Source organism: Macrobrachium rosenbergii, chromosome 23 (assembly GCF_040412425.1).
Source record: "Macrobrachium rosenbergii isolate ZJJX-2024 chromosome 23, ASM4041242v1, whole genome shotgun sequence".
Lineage (NCBI taxonomy): Eukaryota > Metazoa > Arthropoda > Malacostraca > Decapoda > Palaemonidae > Macrobrachium > Macrobrachium rosenbergii.
Window position 1 is genome coordinate 17,084,521 of NC_089763.1, and position 20,731 is coordinate 17,105,251.

General features: G+C 36.7%; 1 protein-coding gene across 1 annotated transcript in view; it reads right to left on the bottom strand.

Moving 5' to 3' along the window:
• Positions 1 to 485: 485 nt before the first annotated feature.
• The window catches only part of LOC136851310 (multiple epidermal growth factor-like domains protein 10), a 66,611-nt gene continuing 46,365 nt past the window's right edge, over positions 486 to 20,731 (bottom strand). Inside the window, exons 18-25 of the mRNA XM_067125312.1 lie at positions 19,792 to 19,914; positions 16,096 to 16,245; positions 15,263 to 15,388; positions 8,574 to 8,714; positions 7,701 to 7,826; positions 6,015 to 6,164; positions 2,972 to 3,112; positions 486 to 1,063 (exon numbers count right to left, since the gene is read on the bottom strand). Coding sequence (XP_066981413.1) covers positions 1,044 to 1,063; positions 2,972 to 3,112; positions 6,015 to 6,164; positions 7,701 to 7,826; positions 8,574 to 8,714; positions 15,263 to 15,388; positions 16,096 to 16,245; positions 19,792 to 19,914 — 977 coding nt within the window. The 3' untranslated portion in view covers positions 486 to 1,043. The remainder of the gene's footprint in view (positions 1,064 to 2,971; positions 3,113 to 6,014; positions 6,165 to 7,700; positions 7,827 to 8,573; positions 8,715 to 15,262; positions 15,389 to 16,095; positions 16,246 to 19,791; positions 19,915 to 20,731) is intronic.

Consider the following 20,731-nt stretch of genomic DNA (forward strand, 5'->3'; position numbering starts at 1 on the left):
AAACATCTACATATAGAAGAAGCAAACTGCGTGGTGTTAAATGCAATCAAACGTTGATTAATATTGTGCAATTAAAAACATTCCAGTAAACATATATAATGATGCTTGTTGATATCCTTGGTATGCCAAATTTTAAAATTTATTATATTCCTTGGATGGATATTATTACCTGATGGCTTTTCCAAGCTAAAAGAATTTACTGATATCAAAAGGAATATATATACTGTATATATACTGCACACACATATATATATATATATATATATATATATATATATATATATATATATATATATATATATATATATATATACATATATATATATATATATATATATATATATATATATATATATATATATATATATATTATATATTTATATATATAATATATATATATATATATATATATATATATATATATATATATATATATATATATATATATATAAAAATAATTACATGACAAAATAATTACACTTCACTGTGTATATTTATTCCTATTACTACATGTAAGGCTTCAGTGAGATGGGATGGTTCAGATTCCAGATTCTTTAAATTTACAAAGTACAGTTCACTAAGTACTAGCTTTCGAAGACATGCGGTCTTCTTCATCAGGTACAGATGCACTAAGGAGATAACAGCTACACTCAGGTATGTATGTATGTGCTCCTTGCAACCCGTCTGATGACCTTCAGCTCTTCCTGCCCTTCCCTGCAGTCTTCCTGATTAAGCACACGACCAAGGGGCTCAAGAAGACAGCAGAGATGCGCAGGAGCTGAAGACCAATGGGCAGGTCATCCCAGGGATTAGAAAAAGGAAAAAAAAAACATACGATGGGAGGAGCGCATACATACCCGAGTATAGGTGTTATCTCCTCAGTGCATCCGTACCTGATGAAGAAGACTATATGTCTTCGGAAGCTAGTACCTAATAAATTGTACTTTGTAAATGAAAGAAACTAGAATCTTAACTAAAGACCGAACATCAGGGAATTTGAAAGATGGCTTGTCGATTTTTATCAGAGGACGCTCTTTCGGACTCTAGTCGAGTAGAACCAATTCTGGAAGAAGATGAAGACAAGAAGAGGAATAATTAAAGATTGCTTGGTCTATGTAGAAACACACACACACACACACTGAACACATGGCCTCCATGTACAAACATGCCTGTTTGATCCAATCAATATATGTGTGCATAGTATATAAATTCACGTGTATATATTCATGTGGTAAACATGGGTTCATATGCCCAATTTATACATCAGAGTATATGCATGTATACAGACACTCATTTTTATATATTATATATATATATATATATATATATATATATATATATATATATATATATATATATATATATATATATTACTTGCAGAATATATATAATATAAACCAGGGTCTGGTTTTCAGACAGAAATAACTAATGGTCACTGTCATATTAATGGTTTAACTACTGACTCAGGGAAGAGCCCTTTGTGTAGAGAACGTCGACATGATCAACCACTTCATGTACCTACAACGAAGGTTTATCAACTGAGAGTTGAAGTTCCTCCGCACATTTCTCCATTACCTCTACCTCTTTCTTGTATGTATTGTGTGTGCTGTCGCACTTCCTGGTTATCAGACATCCTCCTTTGCAATATCCTTTTCATGACATCTATCTATTGTGTGCGTGCGTGTCTGAATGCTGATGTCTGTGTTTGCATGTGTGTGCCTAACTAGGTATGGAGAAAAAGAAATAGTGGATGTGCTAGGTGATTTAAATGCAAAAAAAAGTGAGAAAACGATTGAGTTATTCCTTCATGTGAAGTTTCTGGAATAAATGAAAGACCTAATTTCCAAAGAAAAATCATTTTGAGTATACGAGTATATGAGCAAGAGGAAATGGCGAGGAAGAAAGGACTCTAGACCATGAGTTAATGAGCTCATGGAAGAGCAAATTAAGCTGGATCATAAAGGGTGAAATTTTGTCTGTACATGGAATTCTGTGTAACGAACCTAATTTTTTTTAATTTTATTTTCAGTTTAGAAGTAATAAATCAACGAGTCTGATTTATGTAAAGTTTTCTAACCTATTCCTAAGGAACTAATACCTTGATAACTTGTTAATGATTAAGAAAAAGTAGTAGTTACCACTCTCTAGATCATTGCAAGATAATTTGAACAAAAATGTGTTCGAAATGATCTGGAGTACAGCAGAAACATCCATCTTCCCCTTGCCTAAAATCAACCTTCTCATCCTCTCTGCACATTTCACATCGACCATTTATTTCAAAGCAGGCCTTTGTTGTGACAAACTAAAAGGAAAAGTATCATTTTTGGCCACCGACATAAAAATCGATGGCCTGTTTTGACCATCCATTTTCAGTATCTTTTCCAGATTAATGGTGAGGACAAATTATTTTGAACGTTCTTCACCTTGATTATTACTGAATAATTTCTACACGTTACATGAAAAATTTAAGCACAGCTAACGTTTTCTGTACCGAAATCAGGACATGACTCAAGGGGGCCAATATTGCTCAGCTTACAAAGCTCAACACAAACCAAGAGCTGGATCAGCTGACGAGGCAAGCTTATTTCTCTCCGGGACACAAATCAGGGAAAATTATGCCATTACTGGTGTCTTAGACTTTAAAGAACACCTCGTACAATCAAACTACAAAGCGCGACTGTTTACAGAATCAGAAGAGGGATATAACCCATTTCCTTTCTCACCCTTCATTACTTTTTCACTAACAGACCGCAGTTGATGCGGAGCTCACCTAAGGCTATGAATAAGGCGTTACCTTCTCTAAATGCTGGACTAATTGGTATCCCACGTTGTATCACCCAGGCTACATTTATTTTCATTAGGGCCTGTTCGAGGGAGTAAGACCTTATGCAAGCGTAAGGAAGCTAAATTCTACAGCAGGAATCGGTTTTGCCAAGCAGACGAGATAAGAGGAGGCTAGCCATTTACTTACCATTGTCGAGGCAGCAATAGCAGCTATCTGAGCACATATTTTGGACCCGATACAGTGAAGCGGGACATGTATGGCTACAGTAACCTCCAGCTAATTGGCAGTCGATTGAGGTTTCACAAGGCTGTATTTCTGTCGTTGTTGCTGTGGAAGCGCAAGTAATGGAAAGAAGATAAGTATATGCTCACATAAAAGACCTTCAGTGTTCATTTTTTCAACATCGTTAATTGAAAGACTAAAACAATGCCTGACTGTATAAACATTTCTAAAGTAAGGTATTCATGTTAACTTTGGTTTTCCTTGTTTTTTCTTTTAAGCAATTCTATAAATATTTTCATATAGTGTGGTACACATTTTGTACAATAACTGAAATTATATATATATATATATATATATATATATATATATATATATATATATATATATATATATATATATATATATATATATAGTATATAGTATATGTATATATATATATATATATATATATATATATATATATATACTACTGTATATATATAAATTATTATAACTAACAAGAAGTCATCGCATAGCCAACCCTTAGTTTGCCCGTAGTTTATCGAGTAGAATCGTTGCTGTGTAGCCGACCCCAGTTGACCTAGATACCAACACATAAAAATGATCAACATTCCGATCTGTTCCCTTCCTTTACCTGGGACAGACATTTACATGGCACAGTCGAAAGGGGCAAGGATAAGAGGCTGAGTGTCACTCCCTTCAGCAGCTTAGCCCAACTAAGCTGCTTAAAACAACCATTCTAAAGGCAGATTGAGCTGGCTGAATTGTCTTTCCACAGGATGCCTGGGGAGATACAAGCAGATGGTCGGAACACCTGGAAAATGACACATCTTCAGCCCAGTCACCACATGCGCCTGACATTGGGGCCCCTACACTTGACGGTTACCTTAAAAGGAGCTTGGAAAGGAAGATCTTTGTAGTTAGCTGTACATGCACAGGAGGATGCTATGAGTTGCTGAGAGGCCCCCTCCCCCCCTACCCCCCCTGTCCACACCAGACTCCGGACTTGAATCCAGTTCTACAGTCATCCTCGAAAGGACCGTCCATGTGATTTGTGTACAGTGCCATGCGTGTGATTGCCCCTCGTCATTCTTCACCAGAGACCTGCTTCCCCTAAGGTAAAGTACGAGTAAAGACCTTTCAGTCACGACAGTTTGCCATTAGAGGTGTTTATTGAGTGCCAGTATTGCTCTTTATCCTTTGTGCCATTTTATCCAGTGCCATTTCCAGTGTTTTGTGCTCCAGTGTAAAGTGTTCATTCATTCCTCGAGTCCTTGGCACCATTAGTGCAGCCTCGAGTCATTGTATGTGTTATATTTTCCTTTGCTGGCGTGTAATATTTAACTCTCTCTTGTAGAGGGACCAATATGCTGTGGACTCATCTTGGACTGTGCCTTTCCACCATTCAAGACTCCAGTAGGAAGATCTTCAGGCTTTGCAAGCCTCTTAATAATTCATTTAACCATTTTCTTTTGATTCTTTTCTTGTAAATATAATTACTTAATTTAACCAAAGTGTTTACGTAACATTCCTCATGAAGTAGAGGCCTAAGCTCATGTGAATCATACCCTTTTTCTTTTCTTTTTATGATTTCCCTTAACATAAAGTCAGATTTCTAAGGTCAAATAAATAAAGTTCTGTTGCCGGCCGGTAAAAGTATTCTACAAATCTAGAAATCCAGGGAAATACATAATATATATTTATATATTTATTATATATATATATATATATATATATATATATATATATATATATATATATATATATATATATATATATATATATATATATATATATATATATATGTACACACAATGCATATGTATTCATAAGCCTACTATGTTATCTGTGTATCAGTGTTTCATATTAAATAATGAATTTTAACTTCTCCGGTTGACCCATGAGGTTGAGAAATTTTATGAAGGCTAACATATTAAAAGAAAGTACCTGATAACACTTAGGTTACTTGCTGATTAAGTTCCGCAAAAATCACAAAAAATTAAAAGTAGCCGTTTGGAACGACCTGTGGCCTTCGGATAATGGCAAGGTCAAAAATACCCAAGACATGAATTTTAGAAGAAAGTTAATTCACCTACAGTACAAAGAGTAGAGAGAGAGAGAGAGAGAGAGAGAGAGAGAGAGAGAGAGAGAGAGAGAGAGAGAGAGAGAGAGAGAGAGAGAGAGGACGGGGAAGATAGACACCGTGAACGTTCTCCTTTGGATTATTGTCTATTAATTCAGTGAAAGTCAGGTAATTATCTCCTCACATATTGAGGACTGAAAAAATTACAAATAAATCTCTAACTAGGCTTGACTAATTGCAGTAAAAGATACATACGGGTATAATATAACAAGAATAAAAATGAAATATGATGCACTGTGGTAGCAAGTTATGGAAACTATTGCAGACGCATTGTAAATATATCAAAAATTTTCAGTGGGAGTCCAGATACTATGACGAAGAGGAGGGATAAATAAAGAAATGACAGAGGAATTTCCATCATGTTCTTCAGCAAAGTAGTCACGGTAATTAATTTTGGACGTTCTTCGTTTTTCTGATTATTTTCGAACAACTTTTGAATGTGACATAAATTACCAATTCATATTCATTCCTTATTCTTTGTAAGGTTTGGAAACTTGTAACCGCTAAATGAAGAACGAACTCTTCATATGTGAGAAATAGTAACCAGAAGTTGAACGGAACGAAAGTTTTCTTTGACAAAATCCAAGTGACCCAGAGGGACGAAATTGTTCAACTTACAACCGTTCAATAAGACAGAGCTCGAAGAGCTCACCTGGCAAGCAGCAACGGCACTTCTCTCGAGCACACAAATTAGGGACAATTCTACCAACAAAGGTGTCTTAGACTTTAAAGAACACCTCCAACTTTCAAATAAGATAACGTGTCTGTTCACAGATTTGGAATACGATCGAGGCCAGCTTCATTTTACAAAAGAAAAAGGATTTGCCAAGGTGACGAAATAATAACAGTGTAATCGTTATTTACTATAATCGAAGCAGCAACTGCAGCCATTTCCACACAGTATTGGGAGACGATACGTCATGAAGGGACAATACGGGGTGCAATAGCCGCCATACAGTCTACAGTAGAATGAGGTTTCACAAGGCTGTATATCTGTCGTTGCTGATGTTGTTGCTGTGGAAACGCGAGAAATGGAAAGAAGATAAGCATATGCTCACATAAAGTACCTTCAGTGTTCATTTTTTTAACAATGTTAATTGAAAGACTAAAACAATGCATGACTGTATAAACACTTCCAAAGTAATGTATTCACGTTTGGCTTTGGTTTTCCTTGTTTTTTTCTCTTAAGAAATTCTATAAATATTTTCCATATACTGTAGTATGGTACATTTTTCATAATACCTGAATTTATTTAAAATTATATATATATATATATATATATATATATATATATATATATATATATATATATATATATATATATATATATATATATATATATGTATATATATATATATATATATATATATATATATATATATATATATATATATATATTAAATTAAAGACACACACACACTGTGTATATATATATATATATATATATATATATATATATATATATATATATATACATATATATATATATATATATATATATATATATATATATATATATATATATATATATATATATATATATATATATATATATATATATATGATACCTATATATATAGTATATATATATTCATATATATGATAATATATCAGTATATATATTCACCATATATATATATATATATATATATATATATATATATAGAGATAGAGAGAGAGAGAGAGAGAGAGAGAGAGAGAGAGAGAGGACGGGGAAGAGCTCTCTCTGTTGTTTTGCTGGGATACAAGATAGACTCACCGGTCTAAGCAGGTGAACGTTCTCCTTTGGATTATTGTCCATTAATTCAGTGAAAATAAGGTAATTACCTCCTGACATACTGCGGACTGATAAGATTACAAATAAATCCCTAACTATGCCTGACCTATTGCATTAAAAGATACAAAAAATATAACACGAATAAAAATGAATTATGGTGCACACTGATGGCAAATTATGAAATCTATTGCAGACGCTTTGTAAATATATCCAAAATTTTCAGTGGGAGTCCTGATACTATGACGAAGAGGAAGGATAAATAAAGAAATGACGAGGAATTTCCAGCCTGTTCTTTAGCTAAATGGTCAAGGTCAATAATTTTGGAAGTTCTTCATTTTTCTGATTATTTTTGAACAACTTTTATATATGACATAAAATTACCAATTCATATCTATTCCTTATTCTTTGTAAGGATTGGAAACTTGAAACCGCTAAATGAAGAATTAAATATACAAATGTGGAAAATAAAAACCATTACTTGAACGCAGCGAAAGTTTTCTGTAACAAAACCCACGCAACCCAGAGGGATGAAAATTGTTCACCTAACAACGTTCAACATAGAACGAGAGCTGGATGAGTATTTTTCTCGACCACACAAATTAGGGACAGTTATACCATCACAGGTGTCTTAGACTTTAAAGAACACCTCCAGCTTTCAAATAAGATAACGTGTGTGTTCACAGAATTGGAATACGATCAAGACCAGCTAAATTTTACAAAATAAAGAGGTTTTGCTAAGCTTACGAAATAAGAGGAGTGTAGCCATTACTTACTATATCCGAAGCAGCAATTGCAGCCATTTCCACATAGATTTGGTTCCGGATACGACCAAGAGGGACATTCCCAGCTACAATAGCCTCCATATGCTTGACATTCAACTGATGTTTCACAAGACGGTTCTAATTGTATGAGGTAGAAATGCATGAAATGGCATGAAACTAAGTATACATACATACATCAAATTTCATCACGTTTCGAAAAATAAAAACGCACAAGATAATCAGATGAGTGTCAATATTTTTCACATCGTTTACTGGAATTACGTGGCAAATGCTTGACTGCATGAATATTTTCAAAGTTGAAATTTGTTTTATTCCTTTTACCCATTCAATGCTATAGATATTTGCCGTACAGCATGCAGACTAGTAGAAAGTAATTCATGTGTTATTAGAGTGCCCAAAAAACAATGGTGCGCATTTTGTTGAATGGATGGAATTCTATTGCACTGTGTTGGCTTATAATACTAGATTTTACACAAGGCCTCCTTGGAATTTTACAAAGGCCAACCAGCACCGAAATCGTGGAAAATTATGCCATCACGGGTGTCTTAGACTTTAAAGAACACAAACTTTCAGACTACAGAACACGACTGTTTACAGATTAGAAGATGGACATAACCCATTTCCTTTCTCAACCTTCATTACTTCAGTTGATCCGGAACTCATCTAAGGCTAAGAATAAAACGATTACCTTCTCTAAGAGCTGGACTGATGGGTATCCCCATACTGTATCACCTAGGTTGCACTTTTTTCTTTAGGGTCTGTTTGAGGGAGTAAGACCTTATGCAAGCGTACGAAAGCTAAATTCTATTACGGGAATAGGTTTTGCCAAGCTGATGAGATAAGAAGTGCCTAGATATTACTTACCATTGTCGAGACAGCAATTGCAGCCTTCTGGGCACAGATTTGGGTCTGGATACGTCCAAGGGGGACATGTCTGGCTGCAATAGCCTCTAGCCCATTGGCAGTCGAATGAGGTTTCACAAGGCCCTATTTCTGTAGTTGTTGCTATGGAAATGCCAGAAATGGAAAGAAGATAAATATATGCTCACATAAAATACCATCTGTGTTCATTTTTTCAACATCGTTACTTGGAAGACTAAAAAATGCTGGACTGTATAAACACTTCTACAGTAAAGTATTCACATTTAGCTTTGATTTTCCCTGTTTTTTCTCTTAAGCAATTCTATAAATATTTTCCATATAGTGTGGTACACATTTTGTACAATACCTAAATTTATTTATAATATGTATGTATATACATGTATATATATGTATATATACATATATATATATATATATATATATATATATATATATATATATATATGTATATATATATGTGTGTGTGTGTGTGTGTGTATGTATGTATGTATGTACATAGGTACGTATGTGTGTATGTAGTCATCAGCCTACATATTACCTGTGTATCTGGTTTCATATTGAATTAGAGATAAAATAAATTTTAGCTTTTTCAGTTGACCCAAGAGGTTGAAAAATTTTATGAAGGCCAATAATAATAATAATAATAATAATAATAATAATAATAATAATAATAATAATAATAATAATAATAATAATAATAAATCCACACAGTTGCTGAAGAAGTAGAAAAAATAGAATTCATAATAATGGTAACGACAGTAATTATATGGGAAATAATAATGAAAAAAATGGTAACAATAAAAAATACAGACTGCAGACGATTAATTTCGACCCTTGGACCTTAGATGGTTACAGAAGTCAGGTCCAGAAGACTAAATACGAATACTGAAAATTGCAACACTGTACAATGATATTAAACACAGTAATAATAAGAAGTAAAAGTACCAATAATAACAAGAAACGTAGAGATAATAATAATAATAATAATAATAATAATAATAAATAATAATAATAATAATAATAATGACAGATTCTGGAGATGACACTTCATAATTGCAAAAACAGGGAATAAGGCATTTAAGGAACAGACACCTCATTATTCCATCTTTCCCACAATTTAGATCTTTTTGCCTCACTGCTTAGGATGCTTTGTATGAGCGAATTGCTGCTGTTTCTCAGTCGGGTGATCAGACTGGACTTTGTTCGCCTCACAATGATTTTCAAATTATCCAAGCGGTTTTCTATGAGCATCTGCGTGACGGAGTGATAGCGAGGAGTGTTTGTGAGTCGTCTCAGAAGGTCATTGTGAACAACAGTGATACGTCTCATGGTCTCTCGGATATAGTTTGTCCAAAGGGAACACCCACATACTGTGGCAGTACGAGTGGAAGAGCAGCAGTTTCGTTTCTCAGACAGAAGGCAACCTCCTGCAGTCATGTTGCCAGTTGCACATAGTTTACGACGCCTCTATTCTATGTTCACCCATCTTTTTAGGTTGTCTGTGATAATGTATGGCCCAAATACGGAAATTCATGCACGAATTCCAGACGATGATTTCCGAGGAAAATTAGTGGTTCTGCAATGCTTGCGATCTCCGGAAGTTGCGACATACACTGGTCTTGCTTTCGTTGTATAGATATCAAATTCCTTTGCATACTGGCAGCAGGTGTCGATGAGTCGCTGAAGACCTTGCACTGATGGGGAAATAAGAACCATATTGTTTATTGTTGTTTCGTTGATAGTGCATCCGATTGGGAGTGAGTTCAGTTTGACATTCAGGGCATCTCTGTACGTGTTAAACAGGTATGGAGAGAGAATTCCCCCTTCCCGGAGCCCGTTTAGGGAGCCGAAGGTGTATGACAGTACGTTACCCCATTTGACACAGAACTGCTGTGTGGAGAACCAACAACATAAGATGCCAATAGATATAGAGGTGTGCCTCGTTTGTGCAGCTTCAGGAAGAGCTTCAGGTAGTTTACTCTGTCAAATTCTTTTCTCATATCTACAAAACATAGGAAAACAGGAGAGGCTGATGATAGGTAATAGTTCAGTAATTCTTTCAAGGTGTAGAAGCAGGTGTCGGTTGAGTGGTTTGCTTTATAGCCGAACTGGTTGTCAGTAGTGTGTAGAAAGGGGAGAAGTCTCACTAGAAGAACAGACTCAAGTATCTTCGACGCAATTGTAGTAATTGCAATCGGGCGATAATTGTCAGAGTCAGCTGCATCCTTTAACTTGTTTTTTTTATTAATGGTATTAAGTGAACTAAGAGTAGGGAGTCTGGGAGAAACTGGTGAATTATGCACACGTTGAATAGAGCGGCTAGCAAAATGTAAATAATCGGATGGCTTAATTTGAAAGCTTCAGCAAGCAAACCATCGCAGCCGGGCGATTTATTATTAGGTAGGTTGTTTATGGCATCGCTGATGTTACCTGGCGTAATACGATCGGTGAAATGAAACTGAATATTGTCAGTAAGGAGGTTATTTACATCCCTGCGGGAGTCTTGATCTTTTTATGCAACTCAGGATAGTGCAGAAGTGATTGCCCCACACTCTTGCGATAGTCTTGTCACCGACGGCTTCTCCTGCTCTTCGTGATAGCTTGTTAGTTTTGGGATTTAGGGATTGAATGTCCTTCCAAAGACGGGGGTAATCGCCAGATGCTAATTTTCTAGACATTGCATCAGCTCTTAGTTGCTTTTCTTTCAGTCTGCAATGCTTAGGGGCAAGTTTGAACTGTGCTCTCGCCTTCCTCATTAGCAGTGCAAAGTGTCCTTCCCTCGGGCTACCATTTTGCCTAACACAGTAGAAACATTTCTCATGAATGTGTATAAAGATCTTTAGCCAGATCATTCCATCCAGGTATATTACGAAAGTTGCCTTGACGAGATCTAAAGGTATCCCTGCCGGAGGTGAGCATAGCGGAAATTATATTCGAATAGAATTCTTTCAGATCTTTCCTGTGATGGTCGTTTCTACATTTTGGATTAGTGCACAGTAAGGCGTCTGCCGGTTGAGCTATTGACCGCAGCCTGGTTTCCGTGGTTTCCCTAAAGGTTCTGGTTTTCTGTTGGTTTTTAAAACCCCAGTTAACAGCAGGTGGGTGATCAGTTACGGGGTTCACGGTAGGGAGGGATGGGGTAGTGAATGACACCTGTAAGGGAATGTGATCATAGCCCATTGCAAGATCGAAGCGAATGTTGCAGGTCACAATAGAATCATGAAGTTGAGGGGACGTGATGCAGTGGTCCAGCCAGGAGGTTGTAACTGTGTCCGCTCTGTTCTGTACATAAGTATAGGAAGAGGGAGGGAGGAGCCATTGCTAATTCGAAGAGCGTGATTTTGACAGAAACAAGTAAGTTCGTTATAAAATTGTTTTGTGGGGTGAGAATTAAGGCCCCCAATTATACAAATACGATCAGCAGTAGAATCGTGAATAATGCTGTGTAACTCACCTAGGATCATGCAGTGTTGATCAAAATTACTGTTCTTTTCCCAAGGCATATAAACATTAATTATTAGGATCTTAGAGTCCCCCACTGTCACTTGAAGACCCAGCAATCTATCACTCCTATAGGTCAACACATTCACCACATTGTCTAGCGATTTGTGCCACAGGAAAGAAAGGTCCCCCTCCCTTTCGGGCGACCGGCTACGATGTGATCTGTAACTTGCATCGATGAGGTCGAGAAAGCTCTGAAGTCTTCATGCACTGAATCGCAGATGGCAAGGTCATGAAGAGGCCAGGGGCATTTCTGTAATGCAATGATGCCTTTGAAGTTTTTGCAGAACATATTTAAGGGAGGAATGTTCCGCTTGAGGCCAGAAATATTCCAAGAGATTATCTAGTGTCATGGCAACTCACGAAGATGGGAAATGAATGAGTTGATCATTTGGGTGGATGGGGGTGTTGGCCAGGTGGGGTGGGTATTCATTCGGCTTGGGAGGATGGCTGGCACTTGTGGTAGAAGGCAAGTCTACGCCTGAACCCCTGCTTGGGGTGTCAGCAAGTTCCCCTGGGGGAGGTTGGTCCCGAATTAGGTTGTATCTTGAGACTTTTATGTTAGGACCGAAATTCTCGCCTTTAAGAACATCGAGGTGGTGAAATAGGCAGGTAATCCTGTCGGCCACTTTATGTTTAATTTTGCATGGGAGTTCATGGGAGATAAGAGGATCGGAGTCCGTGAGAAACTTGACTCTCTACTATGGCGTCTAGCTTTACCGATGACCGTAAATTGTGAATACAACGTGACATCTCCTCTCAGATTTTGGGCAAGGTAATTCAAGAATGCTGGGCTTCGGTTCAGCAGACAATCGAAACGTTCATTTCTTTTTTCTACTTGTTTGTGTCTGCCAGCCGCCAGTCCCCTCATGATCAATCACATCTTCATTCACGACGGGGGGTTTTGGGGGGAGAGATAGGGTCGGAAGACTCACGAGGACTGGTGATCGTCGCTGAAGATTTATCTTCCACTGGAGGAACTGGGGAGGAAGGGGAGGTTGGGGGTTTGTTGGTCCTCTCCGATAGGTCTACAGGTGATGTGGGCGCTTCATCCGAGGGGGAGAGGGCAGATCCCTCATGGGAGGGTATGGCTATCTCGACTTCACGTCGCACCCTGACTACTCTCGCGTTGTTGGGAGGCGAGGAAATAATAGATGCCTCATTCAAAGGAGCCTGTGCGATTGTCTAATGATTCCTGCACTCCTTTGATCGCATCCCAGATCCGTGAAAGATTGTTATTTGTTTCCACAGTTTTAAGACTGTCGAGTGATTCCTGTAATCCTTTGATCACGTCCCAGATCTGTGAAAATTTGTCTTGTGCTTCCTCAATTTTTTTCTGAGGTTTTGTCAATTTTTTCTGAGAGGGATTTTGTTTTTAGAAAGGCATTTTCTGCCGTACAGTACACTGCAGGTGGGCTTCGATCAGCAGGCCCCTTCGGAGTCAGATTGTAAGGGTCATCGGCGTAGATTTCCACCGAGCAGGTCCTTAGCCACTTGGTGATATATGACACTTTCTTGAGAGAGGATCAGCTTTTCGTGGGTCGCTCCTGGAGAATGGTTTCTGGTATCAGGTCTTTGCATTTTGTATATGCAGCGTTAGTTAATTTCCTCGTCGGAGAAGGCTGCACTGACAGATTGTATCGTAGACTCGACATCGGAACGGTTCGATTGGTATTGGATAAAGTAAAGTCAATTGTTCGCGAGTACAGAACTTGTGTGTGGGGCACAGGTATCGTTAGGTGCCAGGGTCACTGGCACGACGGTTGGAGGTAGGTTGGTCAGATGACATTTTTGTGGTAAAGGGAGGGCCAAGCGCTAACACATACACAGCACTCTATTTCCCATTTCCCAGGGCCAATAGGCTTCAAGAAGTTGAAACTTGAAAATTTCGAAGGCACTGACTGGGGCAGAGCGTAGATTAATATATCTGCAATTAAGCAACACTAATCAGCTTACATGCCGGATATTACGTAGAGACACTGTTAATACATTGCCTTCTATGAGAGGTATAATCACCAAGAGCGAAAAACCTTTCTTGTTTGGTAAAAAAAGCGAGCGAGACCTCCAACACGCCCGCCCCCGACACACTAACTGTCCTAATAAGGAAGGTATCCGATAGTCCTTTGGTTACTTGCTGATTAAGTTCCGCAAAAATCACAAAAAATTAAAAGTAGCCTTTTGGAGTCACATGTTTTCGGATAATGGTAAGGTAAAAAATACCCAATACACAAGAATTTTAGAAAAAAGTGAATTCACCTATAGTAATATAGAGTAGAGAGAGAGAGAGAGAGAGAGAGAGAGAGAGAGAGAGAGAGAGAGAGAGAGAGGAGGAAGGGGAAGAGGTTTTCCTGTTGTTTTGCTGGGATACAAGATAGACTTACCGGTCCAAGTAGGTGAACGTTCTATTTTGGATTATTATCCATTAATTCAGTGAAAATAAGGTAATTATATCCTGACATATTGAGGACTGATAAAATTACAAATAAATCCCTAACTACGCCTGACGCATTGCACTGAAAGATTCATATAATATAACAATAAAAATGAAATGTGATGCACACCAATAGCAAATTATGAAATCTATTGCAGACACTTTGTAAATATATCTAAAATTTTCAGTGGGATTCCAGATACTATGACGAAGAGGAGGGATAAATAAAGAAATGGCTGAGGAATTTCCTGCCTGTTCTTCAGCAAAGTAGTCACGGTAATTAATTTTGAACGTTCTTCGTTTTTCTGATTATTTTTGAACAACTTTTGTATGTGACATAAAATTACCAATTCATATCTATTCCTTATTCTTTGTAAGGGTTGGAAATTTGAAACCGCTAAATGAAGAATGAAATATACAAATGTGAGAAACAAAAACCATTACTTGAGCGCGGCGAAAGTTTTCTGTAAGAAAATCCACGCGACCCAGAGGGACGAAATTGTTCATCTTACAACGTTCAGCATAGACCGGGGAGCTGGATGAGTAATTTTCTCGGCCACACACATTAGGGACAGTTATACTATCACAGGTGTCTTAGACTTTAAAGAACACCTCCAGCTTGCAAATAAGATAACTTGTGTGTTCACAGAACTGGAATACGATCAAGTTCAGCTTAATTTTACAAAATAAAGAGATTTCACTAAGCTTACGAAATAAGAAGGGTGTAGCCATTACTTACTATATTCGAAGCAGCAATTGCAGCCATTTCCACACAGATTTGGGTCCGGATACGACCAATAGGGACATTCCCAGCTGCAATAGCCTCCATATGCTTGACAGTCAACTGATGTTTCACAAGGCCGTTCTAATTGTATGAGGTAGAAATGCATGAAATGGCATGAAAAATAAAAACGCACAAGATAATCAGATCAGTGTCAATATTTTTCACATCGTTTACTGGAATTACGGGGCAAATGCTTGACTGCATGAATATTTTCAAAGTAAGTTGGTTTTATTCCTTTTTCCCATTCAATGCTATAGATATTTGCGGTATAGCATGGAGACTAGTAGAAAGTAATCCCTGTGTTATTAGAGTGCCCAAATACAATAGTGTGCATTTTGTTGAATGGATGGAATTCTATTACATTGTGTTGGCTTATAATGCTAGATTTTACACAAGGCCTCCCTGGAAATTTACAAAGGCCAACTAGCACCTAAATTGTGGAAAATTATGCCATCACGGGTGTCTTAGACTTTAAAGAACACCTCGAACTTTCAAACTACAGAACGCGACTATTTGCAAAATTAGAAGATGGATATAACCCATTTCCTTTCTCGCCCTTCATTACTTCTGTACTGTCGGACCACAGTTGATGCAGAGCTCACCTAAGCCTATGAATAAAGCGATTACCTTCTCTAAATGCTGGACTAATGGGTATCCCACATTGTATCACACCCAGGTTACATTTTTTTCATTGGGGTCTGTTCGAGCTAGTGTAAGGAAGCTGAATTCTACTACGGGAATAGGTTTTGCCAAGCAGACGAGATAAGAGGAGCCTAGATATTACTTACCATTGTCGAGACAGCAATAGCAGCCATTAGGGCACAGATATGGGTCCGCATACAGCCAAGGAGGACATGTCTGGCTGCAGTAGCCTGTAGCTGATTGGCAGTCGACTGAGGTTTCACAAGGCTGTATTTCTGTCGTTGCTGCTGTTGTTGCTGTGGAAACGCAAGAAATGGAAAGGAGATAAGTATATGCTCACATAAAATACCTTCAGTGTTAATTTTTTTTTACATTGTTAATTGAGAGACTAAAACAGTGCCTGACTGTATAAACAATTCTGAAGCAATGTATTCACGTTTAGCTTTGGTTTTCCTTGTTTTTTTCTCTTAGGGAATTCTATATATATTTTCCATATAGTATGGGACATTTTGTAAAATACCTGAATTTATACATACATACATACATACATACATACATACATACATACATACATATACATACATACATACATACATACATACATACATACCTATTATATATATATATATATATATATATATAATATATATATAATCTATGAAGGCTAAATATATTCAGGAAAGTACCCAATAACCTGTGGGTTACTTGCTGATTAAGTTCCGCAAAAATCACAAAAAATTAAAAGTAGCTGTTTGGAATGACCTGTGACCTTCGGATACTAGCAAGGTCAAAAATACCCAAGACACATGAATTTTAGAAAAAAGTGAATTCACCTATAGTAAAACAGAGAGAGAGAGAGAGAGAGAGAGAGAGAGAGGAGGAGGAGGAGGAGGAGGAGGAGGAGGAGGGAGGAGGAGGAGGGAGGAGGGAGGAGGAGGGAGGAGGAGGAGAGGAGGAGGGAGGTTTCCCTGTTGTTTTGCTGAAATACAAGATAGAATTACCGGTTCATTAATTCAAAGAAAATAAGGTAATTATCTCCCGATATATTGAGGAATGATAAAATTACAAATAAATCCCTAACTAGGCCTGACCTATTCCATTAAAAGATACATAATATAACAAGAATAAAAATGAGAAATGAAGCACACTGTCAAGAAGTGTTCCAAGTACTTGTAATTATACTACTAATCACAGAATTCAAAAATTTACCTCACTTCAACCAAATACCTGAACTCTCATAACAATAAAAATATGACAGAGTACTCTAAAGGCAACAGTGATCCCTTAAAAGAATTATTAACAAAATTTATCAAAACAAGTGTGAGGTGTCAACATTTAAAGAAGAAATATACTAAAGTAAAAGGGCATCACTGCATCAAACAACTTTAACTGTCTCCCTGGTATCGATTCACTTCAGCAAAACTAAAGGAACAAAACTATCTATCACTATGAATTATTAACAAAGATGATTCCTACCACTGGTGGTCAATAAATGAAACACTATTGTAAAAATTTAAATACGAAAATTTATTTTTAATTCAAAATTAATAAATCAAAATTGCCCATCTTGATTAATGCTTGAATTTAGGTAAGAAATAAAATTAAATCATCAAATATGTGAAATAAAATTAAATCCTCAAATATATGAAACCAAATTAATCAAGAAAAAGTTAAACAGCTTGAAAAACTAAGAGATCCTAAATACAAAAGCATTAAATTAAAAAAGAATCAAATAATTCAAATGACATTAAGAACACATTATTACACAAAATATAAAAGTGAAATGTAATGTAAATTAACTAAACAAAAATCCCTTAATATATTGATCGGTCTACTAATCACTTATCACACTTCAACATACACCCTTCAAATTATGCAAAACATGGAATTGAAATACAATGTAAAATAATCACCAAAGTATTCTAAGTCATGCATAAATTGTAAAAAATATTGCAATACCTTACACAAGCTGTAGCACAAAAATACATACTTTCCTGACAGGTGCCGTTACCACACTTATACACTGTTATAAATCTAAATGCAAGATTTCACAATTAGTCGAGGTACCAGTATAAAGTCTTTTATGTTATGAGATTAAAACTGCGAGAGAGAGAGAGAGAGAGAGAGAGAGAGAGAGAGAGAGAGAGAGACCAGCGCAACCCGTCTCTAAAATCAAAATGAAAAATTTTTTAGGTTTCCAGTTAAAAGCAAAACAACTAGATGACGTCATTATTAAGGTAAAACGTTTTGGGCCAAGATCCATAGAATATTCTAAAACATTTTGGGACCGAGACACAAAAGAACGTTGTCGACTTCCGGTCACATGAGACGCGATCAGAATAATTGTCTGATGCAATCTTACAAAACATGATGCAGTTGATTTAGACATGTTCAGAAACTATATTATGTAATATCCACGTGGTTTTACTCCCAGTAATTCTCAAAAAAAGGTGTACGTGACTTTAAGGGAAATCGCTTAGGAAAAAGCATTAACACATTTGATACAACCAGCAGGTGGCTAATCATTTGAGTGGCATGTTTATTAAACACGAATGAGCAGAACCTTCCCTTACGTCTTGACTGAGGCAAAATCTTACACGACCGGGCGAATATCTGTCAATGCGACGTTATCTCGATGACAACTCGAGTTAAAACAAAAGCGATCGTGTTGAGATCTCTCTAAGACAACTTCAGAACACAAGGGCTGGGTGACAAAATCTCTCTCGCTACTGCGTTATTATTAAGAAACATATTCAATTCAAATTACGCTATTGTGAAATCTAACATACAAAGACATTTTACATAACTAGTATTAATATACAGAATACACTACATAATATCTCTTGTATATAGAAAAAAATCATACTACAATTACCAAGTACATATCATAATATTCTGGAACAATCATATTTATACGTCTTACAAGAGAATATCGTGAGAACACTGATGGCAAATTATGGAAACTGTTGCAGACGCTTTGTAAATATATCTAAAATTTTCATTGGGAGTCCTGATACTATGACGAAGAGGAGGGATAAATAAAGAAATGACAGAGGAATTTCCAGCCTGTTCTTCAGCTAAGTGGTCACGGATATTAATTTTGGACGTTCTTTGTTTTTCTGATTATTTTTGAACAACTTTTTTATGTGACATAAAATTACCAATTCATATCTATTCCTTATTCTTTGTAGGGTTTGGAAACTTGAAGCCACTAAATGAAGAATGAAATATTCATATGTGAGAAATAACAACCATTAGTTGAGCGTAGCGAAAGTTTTCTGTAACAAAATCCACGCGACCAAGAGAGACGAAAACCCCGTTGAGGGTAGTGTCGTCGGCGCACCTAACGCAGTGCACTGTAGGCATTACTTAAGGTTCTTTGCAGTGTCCCTTTGGCCCCTAGCTGCAGCCTCTTTCATTCCTTTTACTGTACCTCCGTTTATATTCTCTTTCTTCCATCTGACTTTCCACCCTCTCCAACAATTTTTTCTTAGTGCAACTGCGACGTTTTCCTCCTGTTACACCTTTCAAACCTTTACTTTCTGCTTTCCTTTCAGCGCTGAATGACCTTATAGGTCCCAGCGTTTGGCCTTTGCGCCAAAATCTTATAATTTTATAATCTTATAATGCAGAGGGATGAAATTGTTCATCTTGCAACCGTTCCACAAAGACAGAGCTGGATGAGCTTTCCTGGCAAGCAGCAAGGGCACTTCTCTCGAGCACACAAATTAGAGACATTTATACCATCACAGGATTGGAATACGATGAAGGCCAGCTTAATTTTACAAAAGAAAAAGGATTTGCCAAGGTGACGAAATATGAAGACTGCAGTCATTACTTACTATATCCGAAGCAGCACTTGCAGCCGTTTCCACACAGATATGGGTCTGGATACGCCCCGGTGGGACATTCCTGGCTGCAGTAGCCTCCATACAAGTCGCAGGTGTACGACGGTTCACAAAGTCCTAATTGTAGGAAGGAGAAACGCATGAAATGGCATGAAACTAAGTACACATACGTACATTAAATTTCATCAGGTTTCGAAAAATAAACACGTACAAGATAATCAGATCAGTGTTAATATTTTACACACCGTTCACTGGAATTACGTGGCAAATGCTTGACTGCATGAATATATTCAAAGAAAGTTGAAATTTGGTTTTAATCTTTTTCCCATTCAGTGCTGTAGATATCTGCCGTATAGCATGAAGACTGGTAGAAAGTAATCGTCGTGTTATTAGAGTGCCAAAATACAATGGTGCGCATTATGCTGAATGGATGGAATTCTACTGCATTATGTTGGTTTATAATACTAGATTTTATAAAGAAAGGCCAACTATTAATGCGGGGTCAACGCACGAGAGAAGTTTTAAATGACTTGTGATGAAATATATGTGAGGGATAAAATTATTTAAGGAAGTAGTCGATAACCCTTAATTTATTTGCTTATCTGGTTTCAGTAAAATCAATTAAAAATTCAAAGTAGTATTTTAAAATGAACAATGACTTTCAAAATAGAGCAAGGTCAAAGACATGAATTTTTAGAAAAAAAAAAAAATGTATTTAGATTTACCGGCCTAAGAAGGTGAACACTCTTTTTTGGATTATTGCCCATTAGTTCAATGGAAATAAGGTAATCATCTCATAATACGTTGATGAATGATGGAGATATAAATGGACGCAAAAATAAATCTTCCCTATTGTATTAAAAATACATATAAAACAAGGAGAAGGAAAAGAACATTCAGACGCCGTGTAAATATATCTAAAATTTCTAGTAAA